We start from the raw sequence: 13,862 nt of genomic DNA, 5'->3' as shown, positions 1-13,862 counted from the left end.
ATCTGTATATTCACATTGAGCGTAGAACTACATTTTTTAAAAATGTCTCCCTCTGTAAACCCTTTAAATCCAGTGCACTCAGCGATTTGTGATATTGCAACAGTGTACAATATATTACTGCATGGACACCATTCATTGTCTTGAGAATACCAAGTCTCCTGAGTTGGATGGACTCATGGCAGTTTAGAAAACTTTTGGTGAACAATTTGGCTCTTCTTTTTTTTTTTTATTGGAACTCTGAATAGAAATATTCCTCTCCACTGCATTACATAAAGATGTGTTGTTTATTGACAGCTGGTTTTCAATTTGTCTTTTAAATAATGACTATAAAGTATTAGCTTTTTACATGAGCTTTTTTGCTTGAAGTTTTTGTGAGAAGCGACAATGCTGGATGTTATTAAAGATGAGATATAGTCTGAGATTTTGAGATAAAACCTATTCCCAGCTGCATATTTTACATCTGGCACAATTCAAAATTAGGTGTTGATGAAAACTTTTGGGGGGATTTTATAGGGTCATCAGATCCTTAAGAGCCGGTCTAATTGGAATATTTCAGGCTGAAATATAGCACATTTTCAGGATTTGATTTGACATCTGGTGTTTGTCAAATTTATTCACACAAGCCAATCAGCCTTTAATTTGTCACATCAGGGAAAACAATTTCAAGGGCATCTCAACTGCAGGGGGAGAAATCACTACCAGTCTGCTTGCAGATAAGAATCTCTCTTAAAGTCTCTTATATTTGAGTCAGTTTACTTTCTAAGACACTTGGTCTTTGAATGCATATAAGTATGAATATGATGGCTGTGAAAGATCGTACCATACCCATTTTTTAACTCTAAAGATGCTGCTATTTACTAAGGCATTTCTGCTACTGAGGAGAAAAAAAAATCCAAAGTAGTACACTGGTCCACCTGCGTCTGCATTTTACGTGTTGAAAATAAATCTCCAAAAACGTTGACCAAATGCTTTTAATTTCATGGGGAAAATCCTTTCTTGAACAGGTATTAAACATCGATGCAAGCGAGCAAGCATCAGCAAGCGACGACTTTTTGTGAGAAATTCGTCGATATTTCGCGTTCTTGCAGTTCCACAGTACGACCACTGGAGGTCAAAGTTTTCCTTTCTCGAATTCTCAATTCTTTCTCGGAAGCAAGTTTGTCCGTGATGCGTCAAACAAGTTTGTATGGAAGCAGTAACTTATGCTTACGTTAGCGGTTTGGTTTAAAATTATGGTCAGTAACTTTGTGACTTTTCACACAACCGTTCTGGTGTCATTCCCTGTGGTTATGACAAAACATGCAAATATCTCAGTGCAATAAAACAGACATCCACAGCATTCTTTTTCTCATTTGGTTACAGCTTTGAAATACAGCTTTAAGCATTTCATAACATTTCAAAAAGTAATACTGTATCGCCCTTTAACCTTTTGAAACGAGGCGATGGGGGGCAAACACTGGGTTGCGACATCAGCCACACAGTTTCAGGTCTTCAAGTGCTGTGTGTTTAAAAGAAATGCCAGGACTGACGATTTTATGGGAACCAAATGTTGAAACATCTATGACAACTGACCCTTTATGATTCAGTGTTTCACAGTTGAAAATACGTGGTGGAGCGGCGGTGTGTGTGTGTGAACATCTTTTATGCCTGTTTCTTCTTCTTCTTCTTCTTCTTCTTCTTCTTCTTCTTCTTCCTCTTCTTCTTTTAATATACTGAATGTATTTGAAAATTTCGAAAGTCATATTTAGGTTACGCAAGTTTCTAACTGTAAAAGGTTCCTTACAGATCAAAGAAACATTACCGGTATTTACATTGTACATGGTAAACGCTCTCACTCAAACACTAGGCGCCACTCTTTTTATCCGTTATTTTTAGCTAGCATTCTTCTTCGTTCCTATCATAAACAAAAGAATTATCACAGATTTACCGAATATTACCAGTCCCGACGTCATGGAATGCAGCTATGAGTAAGTCTACCGGGACAGGTAACCCAGACTTGGGCATGATGATCTGTTTTTAAGTTTAAGGGTGGTTTTTTTTTTGTCTATTTGTCTGTTTTTCAGCAGTCAGGTGGTCAAGTTTATGTTGAGGACATCTGTTACTATTTACATGACATACAACAGCAGTCATCTGAAAAGCTGTCACAATGCGATGAAATTCACCTTCCCTTTAGCAGTAGTCTATCCAATTGCCAGTAAAGTGTTAATGGCTGTCACTCATATAGTACAAGCGCTGTCTGCTTTTTCCTCCTCCCACGCCACTCCACACTCCGTATTTAAACAAACCCCTGCACTTAGACAGAATCTTTGGGAAAAAAAATCCAGTCGCAGCACACATCTTCTACTGAACCACGGACAAACAGATGGCTTTGGCTGACCCACAACTCGGAATATCTAATGGCGCAGAATCTGCGTCTCCATTTTCTGAAATTATTGAACTAAATGTCGGAGGACAAGTGTACGTGACCCGTCATACAACTTTAATCGCTGTCCCGGATTCTCTTCTTTGGAGCATGTTTACTAAGAAAACGCCAAGAGAGCTGGCACGAGACAGCAAAGGGCGCTACTTCTTGGACAGGGATGGTTTTCTGTTCCGCTATATTTTAGATTACCTGCGGGACCTTAACCTGGTATTGCCAGACTATTTTCCCGAGAAGAGCAGACTTCAAAGAGAGGCAGAATTTTTCCAGTTGCGCGACTTGTGCAAGCGTTTGAGCCCGAAAATGAGTAAAGACAACTCCATTAATGATGAGATCTGCCCGAGCGACTCAGAGGATACAGCGCTCCAGAGCGCGATGGGGAGTTCATCTGTCTGTATGGACACCTCGCGCGCACTTTCTGCGGTTAGCACTGCCCACTCCCCGTCTCTAGAATCTAAAAAATCGGGGTACATTACCATTGGATACAGAGGGTCATACACCATTGGCAGAGATATTCAAACCGATGCAAAATTTAGGCGTGTAGCACGGATCACTGTATGTGGGAAGACTTCCCTTGCCAAAGAGGTGTTCGGAGACACGTTGAACGAGAGCAGAGATCCAGACAGACCTCCAGAGAGGTATACGTCCCGGTATTACCTCAAATTTAATTTTCTTGAGCAGGCATTTGACAAGCTAACCGAATTTGGCTTCCGTATGGTCGCCTGTAGCTCCACCGGCACGTGTGCTTATTCCAGCAATGATCCAAACGAAGACAAAGTGTGGACAAGCTACACAGAATATGTGTTCTGTCGAGAATGACCTGATTTGGGGATTTGTAATTTACTACTGTAAATATGCACCTAATTCTTGGCCGTAATCCTAGATATATTTTATCTACCAGCGATAGCAGCCTATTTACAATGTAAACTCTATGTTTATCCATTAAATATTTTGGTTTGTTCACGTATAATAACCAAGAACACGTGAAGATTTTAGCATCATTGCTTAAGAGGACAAAACCTCTTGGAAATCAGTTTAGCACACAGCCTGTATTATTTATTTATAACTAATTTAAGAGTGAAATTTAGAACACTTCGTGAAAGATGTACTAGTGAAAGATAATGAATTCATAATTCATCATGCATGCATGACTTCCAGGAAAACATTTGAAATATTATTCTCTAAAATATGATTTCACAAAATTTTTATGAAGTATGAAACTCTTGGAATGTATTCTATGTTTATCTAGTTTCACAGAATTTCCACTAAATTTAAATTTGTTTTTATTTTCGTTGTGATTTTTTAAAAATATATATTTATATTTCAGATTTACATGCCCTCTTTTTTACATCTCCTAACAGTCATGCTGTTTATGAGAATTTCTGTCAGACTAGCTGATTCAGTTTTTCATTTTTTTCATTGCATGATTTTTCCATTAATAGGCTTCATGTTCTGATCCCGCACAGTTTAAAGTCCTGTAAAATGAGAAATCTGACACCACTGCAGCTTTCCTGTAGAAGGACTGTTGGCCTACATACTGACTCATTTTCCATGTACTGCTGGATTTACATATCATATGGTGTTATTTGTCAATATTCAACTCTAACAGACACTGTTTTTCCTCAAATTATTTGGCTGTGAAATATTGTATGTGCAAATTGATTTCAGTTACTCAATTAAAGTTTGTCATAGCAAACCATTCCCAGTTGCCCCTTGTTTTTTCCGCTTTGTTTCCTCGATGAGATTTGGGGGGGGGGGGGGGGGGGGTCACAATTCTCTGTTCTGAGTAAACAATTTAAGAACTTTTAGACATAGTTTTTATTTTTGCTTAACCACACTACCTTAAAATGTGACTGAAAAATATCGAGCTAAAAGTTACCAATATCACATTTTTTTTTATTAGTGCTTAAACACAAACAGCGATAGGTGCATAAAGTGTAATGGCCTCATTAAGAAGGAAATGTTAACAAGTCACTCAATAGGTTTAGCATAGATACATCATGAAAAATGTGACTCTCTGTTTTAACAAGGAGCTGAAACAAAAATCCATCAGACTTGAGCTCCTCAAAAGATAATTTATAGAATGATTCTTGTTCTTAGAGTGTCTTCGTCCATTACTTACATTACTTTTGTTCAAGTGCATTTAAATGGGGTTTTATTACTGCTTCATGTAACAGTCTGTAGCGACCGCCTACATATGTATTACAAGGGAGGGAAAACAACAAATTGGAGATGCATAAGGCCCTCTCTGGATGAGGAAGCTTTAGCGCTGAATTGAAGATGGAATATAATTAATAGACTGCATGGCAGACATCTGTAGAATGCAACCAGGGATTTTCATCTTTTGTGGAACATTGCCATTTATAAATGAATACAGTAATTGTGCAATAATACTATGGCCACACCTCCCCTTTTTGTAACCCAAATTTGGTCTGTGATGTTTAGATGCAAATAGCGCAGCTGTGCACAAATTATGATGTCATTATCATTTGAAGTGTAAATAATCAAAGGTTTCAGCTGCAGAACGAAAGACGCAGTCTGTATGAGACACAAAATGGAGACTCACATTTCTCAAAAAAAAAAAAAAAAAAAGAGAGAAGAAAATCATGCATTATTCACAGTAGTTCACATTTTGGAATTATGGATACATGCTGAGATGATTATTTAGTTACACTTTGATTACCATCATCAGCCCCATGATTCTGAATGAGTGAAATATTTTATATTAAAGTATAATTTGCTCTATGATTTGATACAATCTCATGTAAAAAGTTATCAGATCACAACATATAATGACCCTCTGTGGTCACATTTTTTTTTAAGAAGACAAATATCTGGAGATTATACTTAACCACTGACATTTTGGACCAGAGTTTTGGAGATTTTGGATTTCACTCTCTCTCTCTCTCTCTCTCTCTCTCTCTCTCGCTCTCACACACACACATTGTACATTCCTGATAAAGCTTTGCGGTTTTGACTCCCTAAAGGAATTCCTTCAGATACGTCCGTCATTGAAACATGTTTTGTCTGCAGAATGAATAACATTTTCACAAATTCAGAGAGATTGGATGCATGTGCAGGAAAACCTTAATCCAAGTCACAAACAGGCAGGGTTTCACACACAAGAATCAGACAACTGTGTGCTTAGCAGTAAGTCAGACCTCACAAAACAAGCTTAGGTCATTACACAGAAATGAAGACGCTAAGTAGGAACAAGAAGACAAACAGAGAATAGGTATGCTAACTGCGAACAAGGCCGTAAACAGGACCAAGGAAGGCTAGACAGAAATAGCACTGCTGAGCACACTCATGAAATGTGACTCATGAAAAACTGGGAGTATTTATACAGGAGATTTAATAAGATGATGAACAGGGAACAGCTGCGCATGATCATCGAATTACGAGTTGATTAAGTAGGTGGTTGTTGAGTTTACGAAGCAGAGCATTCATTGGCCAGAAGAGTCAAGTTTGTCTGTGAAGAGTCTTGAGAAGTTGGACGGTTGGATGTTAAATAGCTACTTTGATTTGTAACGAGTCTGTTATCAACCCCTCATCACGTTAATTTGATATGAACACGTTAGATGCTGTGAATCTGAAAATGACATTATACGAGTTTTATAACAGATAATGTCGTTCAGCGAGACTGTAAAAGCGTGTACCTTTTGCACATTTGGTACGTGTATGTGTGATACGTGCGTTTTACACCCACTTAGGAGGCCACCGTTCACTGCTGAGTTTATTACACTTTGTGCTCAGAGGGTTTTCATTTAAGTCTGCATTCTTAGGGCTGATGCTAATCAACTGTTCATTCAAGCCTTTTTTCTCCCCGAGCTATATTTTGGTATAGTGGAACTGTGGCTCTTCATTATCTTTTAATACTCAGCACAATCTTTCCCAAAACACCTTGTGGTTTAGGCTTCGCATACAAGGATTAAAGCCCAGCCCTGCACTGAACTGTTGTCTGTATCAGAATTCACCATTCAGTGCTTAATGGACATTACTAATTCAAAACAGAGTTTCAATTACAGTGGTATTCCACAAAGCTGTGTTTCAAGACAAAAGTCAAAACTGTCCAGCAAGAGGAATATTGATATTGCACAGCCTTGAGTTTTGGCTCAAGGTATCAACCTCTCAAAGACATTTTGCTTCGTAACACATACCCATGTCTATTCTGGTGTTGTCAAGAAACCCAAAATTTTGACCTAAATACTGATATAACTTTAGTATCACAATATTTGTACAGAACCAAAACGACAACATTGAAAACATCTGGCATCTTGCTGGTGTATCAGTACAAATGCATGGATTCTAATGAGAATTCAACCTGTGATACTGTTATATACAACCATGGAACATTTAACTTATTATAAAAATGCTTGTTCCTGTCGTTAAATCTATTGTGAACTCCTTGTGAAGGCCAGGATGGTTACTCAATAGATGCTTTTCTAAAGTGGGTGTTTACATATCTCTGCGGCATCCTCAGGAAATTGGGTTTGCTTTTATCATCTGTGAACCCTGGTCATAAAACAATGTGACATTTCTTATTTTACTCATTGTTTGTCAATAAGCCAGGGATGGCCATCATCAGCATTGACGGTTTAACATTTTTGACTTCAATGATTTGTTCATTTTATGTACCGGCTTTTGTCAGTGAACCCAAGCAGCTTGTAGACTTAAGTCAACCCTCTCATAATGAAGCATGCAAATCACATGTAGACATTATATTTCACTCAGCCTCAAGGCAATACAGCATTGAGCTTTTAAAAATAAAATTGTGCTAATAATATAATACCGTACAATACTGTTTTTAACATTAGGCCATCAGTACATCACACTGATACCGGTATCCCACGTAACACTAGTCTGAACAAGAACAGGGATCTCCTTTTTACCATTAAGTTGTTGTTCAAAGGAGTTGTCATTAAAATAAGTGCAGGAACAACACATTTCACAGTATTTATATTCATGGAGGGATCTTAAACAGGACTTTGACACCTGCCTGCGCAGCAAACTAACATTTCAAAAGAAGCATTTCATTTCTCTGTAATTACTCAGATTTAGAGTTTCAGTATTATTTTTCTTTATACGTCTATGACAATTGTCTTGAATTTGTTGTGACTGTTACGCTTCTCTGAAAAGCAAGGGAACTCTTTTAGCAAATACATGATAAGCTCTGAGTTTGTTTTTGGAATAAATATTATTCATCAACAGTCGGCCAAGTCATGCCAGTGGACTATTCAGTCATTTTATTGTTTTGCATGGCTCTTTTTTTATCGACATCTCAGCAACCAAGACTTTGTTTGGTATGGGGTGCACTGAGAATTTCAATTTCCCCTGCTGCTTAGACAACCAAAAAAGGCATTAGCGAGACGCAGACTTGGCTCTCGTAATTGACTTGATTGCTTCTCCTTGTGCTAAACCATAATTGTTGGGGGTATGAGCCACACTTCTAAAAATAATATTTCCAAAGAATTTTACTGGAAATGTGACCAGTAGTGCACTTTTGAAGTCACAAAATAAATGTCTATTTGAAAACCACTCTGAGTGCATTGTGTTTGTGTGTGTGTGTTTGCGTGTATGTTTGCGTGTGTGTTTGTGTGTGTGTGTGTGTGCATGGTAAGCAAAGTTGAAGTTAAGAGTGTATTTAATTTTTGCATATTTTTGTCACAGTTCTGGTGTGGCATCTATGTTAATCTGTAAATCCAGGTTTAAAAAGCATGGTTTTAATTTTTCTTCGGCCCATTTATGCCCAGGTAAAGGAAATGTAGGATGATTGTGGCTATAACAAACAAAAGATTACTGGGGTGGCAAAACTATTCCAGTCATCTGTACCAGTGCCACGCTGGCGGTGTGGTGCAGAACCCAAGTGCAGGACACAGTGAAGGTGACAAAACGGAGGACTTTACTTGAACTGAACATCAAAATACAGGTGTAGAAAAGGAACAAAAAACCAATAACAAACAGCGCAGCATAACAGTTGTGCAAACTAACACAAACAACGATAGACAAAAGACAAGGCAAACACTAGGGCATAAATAGAAGGAGAACTAAACAGGGCAAAACAGGATTGGTTGAAATTAATAAGGTTAATAAACGAGACAAACAGGAACAGGTGAGGGGCGGAGACAGACACAGAACAAGAGCACAAAGACATACCAAACTAAAAGTCCAAAATGGAGGTGCAGGTTGTGACAACCAGTCATCATACACTGGCTGTCGAAAAGTTTAGGAACACCTTACCTTTTTTCATTTTTAAGAGTAATGTGTTATCCTCTCTGTTATTTTTCAGTTAAGTAAGAAAAAATGCCTGCATTGGTTTCAATGTTTTCGTTTCATATAAAGCAGCCATTTTCCAATATCATGGGTGTATTTATGCAACACTCAGCTCCATGTTCATCAAAGTGTCTTCCTTGATACGAAGAGTAGATTCTTCCTAAATCATTTATCCAAGCAATTGTGTAAAGGATGTGCTAAAAATCGTTTGCACCAAAGGTAGCTACTGATGAGAGCTGTTATCACAACAAGGCTATAGAATGGGTGGGATATGTCATTATTCCCAAGGTAGTACTTTTGCCAGTTGTTCCTATGCTTTTGTAGTTTTTACAAAGCAAAATGGTACAGACGGCACTTAAAACGACAAAATCGTGCCCATGTGGCATGTACAAAGTTTTATTCCTGCTCTTTACCAATACGTCCAATCCTCACAATCACAAGGTTTCTTAGGGGCCAGCACATCTACATGAATATGAAATGTACCAATGCAGGCTGATAAAGAGAAGGAAAGAGCAAAAGTCTTTTGGCAACCACAGCTATCGAGGTCAATGTGGTCTTCTTCAAGGGTCACAGCTCTTCATCGCTCTGACGCTGGCCTTTGGAGAGGTGCGTTAACAAAAGAAAATCAGAGCAAAAGGCACACGGCAAACAAGCACTCTCAATGTGAAAATGGAACTAAATGTATCTAAAGTGTACTCCTGATGATCAGAAGAAGTATTACCAGGATAGAGGATAAATCATCACATAATACCAATTAAAAATAAATAAATATGAGACAAATCCAAACCAGATGAATAGTCTTTGCAAAGCAAAGACTCAAAATAATAATTCAAGATAATGATGATAAGATAATGAGTGAGAAGAAGTGTAGAGCTGACATCAATGTCTCCATTACAGTGTTCGCAGAACAAACAATACTGGCTCTAAAAGGGAAAGAAAGAGAAGCGAATGGCCAAAATGTACCACTCCTCGAGAGGACAAACACATCAAACTGTCTTTGTGATCACTGTTGAAACTGTCCTAAACTGACACTTCAATGGTACACGCCATGTACCAGTATCATCAGCTGCAATGTCCAGAAGGCTGATGAACAGGGAGTAGAGAAAAAGACCACTTCTAAAAGCAGTTAACCAATTGAAGTGGCTAAAGTGAGCAAAGAGGGACAAGAACTGGACAGAGGATGACTAAAGGAGAATGCTATAGACGGAAGAGTTCAAGTCTGATGTTTCCGGGCCAAACAGGTGAAGCTATGTGAGACACTGAACCGGAGATGGAATGCTACCAGAGTGTCTCTCAAACCTACTTCTATAGCACAGAGGAGGCTTTGTCATGGTGTGAGACTGTTTAGGAGCAGGAGAAGCTGCTGACCTCTATCGGGTGCAAGGAATCCAAAATCGGAATTGCTACCATTTCATTCCACAGCGCCATGCTGTTCCCTCCAGACATCTTTTGATTGGGACACATTTCGCATTCCAGCGAGACAACAACACCAAACACACCTCAAGAGGTTTTAGAGAGGTAGTAGGCAAGGCGGCCTGTGTGTAATGGAATGGCCTTCCCACTCACATGACCGCAACCCAATCATGTCTCTCCTGGAGGAGTCGAGCAAAAGCTCTGTTCGAGTTCTCCAACAACCTCTGCAAAGTCCTGCATGAAGCATGGTGGATTATCTGTGAGGAAAAACTGGAAAAAATCTTTTTGTGAAAAAAATGTCTGCTATGAGTTTTTTTTTTTTTTTTTGTTTCGATGAATGTACTGTTGAATTGTTTTTGTGTTATTCTCACAAATATTTACTCTTGTGAAACTGTTTTCTTCAAGGCAAACCCGGTTAATTTAAAATGTGTTAAGTAAATCCAATCCGACAAGGAAACATGCTTATTTATTAATAACATTTTCAAAAGCTTGGTGTCCTCAAGGCAGTGTATGTTACATGGACCACACAGTTTTATCAGCTAAAAAAAGGGTTTTAAATCTCACAGATTTCACTCTTTGATTGTGTCTGTTGGAGAGACAAAGATGAAACAAGCGTATAATGGCAGACCTGGAACTACAGTGAAGAGAGAAAGAAAAAAGGCTTGGGAAACTGAATGTTTTAAATGCCTTTTGATGTAACCTTACTAATCGTCTTCTCGATAGTTCGGGGCTTTTAATCAAAAAACTTCTAGAATTCTAGAGACTGTTAACTGAAATGAAATGATGGAAAATGAGTTCTATTCAAGAGGATGAAACACTGAATGGTATTATTGTGGGCTGTCTCTCTGTATGGCCCTTGTGTCTTTCTCAGCGGAGCATGGTGTGGCACTAGCATAAAGATCCAGCACTTCAAGTTTAATAATCTCTCCTAACAATGCAGGCATGCTCCAAATTCTAGAGAACAGGCGTTATGCATAATTTTGGGAAGATCATAGTCATCACTAATACAATTTCCCAAGACACTACTGCTGGGCCCAGTCAAATCTCATGAATAATTTGTTCAGGCAAGGAGAGGAGAAGGGTACAAGATGCACTCTGCCACTCTCCTCAAAGGAGTATTCTCTTTATGTGTGCATGCATGTGTGTGTGTGTTAGTACATGAGTCTTTTTCCATGAATATGTTTTTGAGATTTTAGCTAATGTTCTACAACAGCATAACATGGGTGTCTAACAAACTTTCCTCTTTATGGAAAAAAACCCCCTGTAAATATGGCCATGCAAACCAGATTGGGACATGCTGAATGAATAACACAACAGATGGTCTCTCTGCACTGATCTAATGGGGACTATTTCTTATCCTTAACTATTCATTAGGGAAATCTATGTGTAGTCATTAAACACTGAAGTGCATGTATAATAATATCAGTTCTCATAAAATGATCATTTTCATTGTTCTTGAGAAAATGTGCTTTGGAAAGCCACTCCAGCTGAAAGTGGCAGCTAACTGAAATAATTCCTTTCAAGACATGGAAAAGCGTTTGCTATTTAAGAAATATCATGAAGAAAACCTTCAGAGCTGCAATAATGATATGCTAAGCTAAGACAATATAAAGCATCTCTGCACTTTTGTATCAAAAACAGATGTCTGGCCTGACCAGATTATTAACAGGTCACAGCGTGAGTAGATAAGTAGGACAAGGAGGCATGTTCTGTATTAGAACACAACAATTTCATCTAACCACTTGATATGTTGAATAATCAAGACTGGTATAGCTAAACTACCGGCATGTTCATAAGAAAGATTAGACAGTGTTATTTTAAGACGCAAACTATGTTAACCGCAGTTAAATAACAGCTTGTTTTCACCATCTTGACATTTATTAAACAAGATTTCGCATAAACAAACAAAACTGTTGATCACTGTCCATGTCTATGATATTTGTGAAAATGGGAAATGAGAGAACTTTCTCCGGCCTAGCAATTCCCATTTATTGTGTTTGTAAATGTTGGTTAAAGGCAGAGTTTCATTGGCTGCTTGTCGGAGCAGTTTACTTGCTGGAAGCTTTAAGAAAAGGCAGACTATAAAGCTTTTCCTGAGGCAAAGCTTAGACTTATCTGTATGAGCTGCAATGAAATCAGACAAATGCCTGCAACCATCATTTATAAACTTTTGCACCCATAGTTTTGCTCACTGAATTCAAGAAAAAAAAATCATTTTGACAAACTATAAATATGTCTTTGGGAATGGGTGTATTGGTGAGAACAGCAAAATGTATCAGTCTTGTTTGTTAATGGTTCGAGGTTTTCAATGGTTTGATCTGTTGACTGTAATTGCACTTATAGTGGATGAGATCACAAATAGCGGGCCCGGGAAAGAAAATGCTCTAGCAAGAAAGAGATAATCCGATCCGGTTTGGACGGAAAGCCACACTTTGAGGGTGAAAAAAACAGAAATGGTTTTATCTCAGGGTTGTAGCAAAAATGCAAGTGGGAATAAACACGGAATACCCTCTAATTAAAAAAAAAAAAAAAGATTATCATTTAGGACATTATACAACTTAAGAGATGAAATAGGCCTACCTAGAAAAAGAAATCGATCGCAACAGGAAATTTGCTTTTGCTTCAGTCAGTATTCAGAAGTTGAATATAAAACTTGCCAGTCTAGCCTGGCAATGGTAGCGTTACCCTTTTAACAATCCAGTCTCACTGAGAATTACACATCTCTTTTGGATCTCGATTAAGATCCATATTTTAAATGACCAGAAAGGATATCGTTGAGTATGTATTTGCTATGACATAAATTACTTAGTGTAATCATTTTAGGTCTAGAACACCTCTCATGCATTCAGTCCTACTCTTAGTCCTTCACACTTATTGATTTGGTTCTTATTTGAGAACAATGAACAGGCAAGAAAAAGATGAATGCCAAAAATTTCTAAAAAAGTTATTCTTATCAATGTTTTATGTCAAATCCATGTGGATGCACAATTCATGCATTATGTCTGTTACAATCTTCATCGGGACGCACCAGCTAAGCAGATCCTTCATATATGACAATCTGTCACTGATGTTTGCTCCTTCTTAATAAAGACAATGATTTTTAAGACTTACAGAGGCAAACACAAACATTACAAAAGACAACAAAAGAAATGTTTTTATCAGTTTGTTTATAGTATTGTCCTCAGGAGTTGGGTCACAGCAGTTTTGGCCTTTACAGCTAGCTTAGAAAGTAACACATTTTGGTTTAAACTGGTAACCCAGATGCTTACTGTGTGCTATACGCGAGAAGCTGAGAAGTGGCGGGAAAAAGCTCATGCAGCATTGATATCACGTGTATGTTGAGTTACAGATCTCTTTTAGAGAGTGTTCACAGGTTGAATTGCCAAGAACTTATAGTTCCTACCACGTGAAGAGTCTGAATGAATGACAAATAAACAGTATCCCTGCACTCCTCATAGGCATGTCTACATCTGCCAACTTTCTGTCTCTTCTCTATCCATAACTCCATGTTTAAAGACTGTTTAGACTGTCAGGTGAAAATAATACTTGCTGTGGATTATGACATGGGTTCAGTGCTTTTTAAATAAGTGTGATATGGTTTGCGCTATTTAAGTGTCTTATATTCTATTTCACTGTGGTTTTGCTTGTAGTTTTAAATGGTGGATGTTATTATTTGAACATTTGTCTTCATCTGTGTTTTTACCTGGCATGACATTAATCTGACTTATGAAATATGCTATACATGTCTGTGGGCATC

General features: G+C 38.0%; 1 protein-coding gene across 1 annotated transcript; it reads left to right on the top strand.

Annotated features, from left to right (window-relative positions):
- The first annotated feature begins 2,362 nt into the window (after positions 1 to 2,362).
- Positions 2,363 to 3,238, top strand: kctd12.1 (potassium channel tetramerisation domain containing 12.1). Its single transcript, XM_030787041.1, has one exon. The coding sequence runs from the start codon at positions 2,363 to 2,365 to the stop codon at positions 3,236 to 3,238; it is 876 nt and encodes a 291-aa protein (XP_030642901.1).
- Positions 3,239 to 13,862: the final 10,624 nt, after the last annotated feature.

Source organism: Chanos chanos, chromosome 10, assembly GCF_902362185.1.
Source record: "Chanos chanos chromosome 10, fChaCha1.1, whole genome shotgun sequence".
NCBI lineage: Eukaryota > Metazoa > Chordata > Actinopteri > Gonorynchiformes > Chanidae > Chanos > Chanos chanos.
This window is presented reverse-complemented; position numbering and strand designations above follow the sequence as displayed.

What these genes read in the sequence shown, in the direction of transcription:
- kctd12.1 (XM_030787041.1), top strand. Translation starts at nt 2,363, where the DNA reads ATGGCTTTGGCTGACCCACAACTCGGAATATCTAATGGCGCAGAATCT.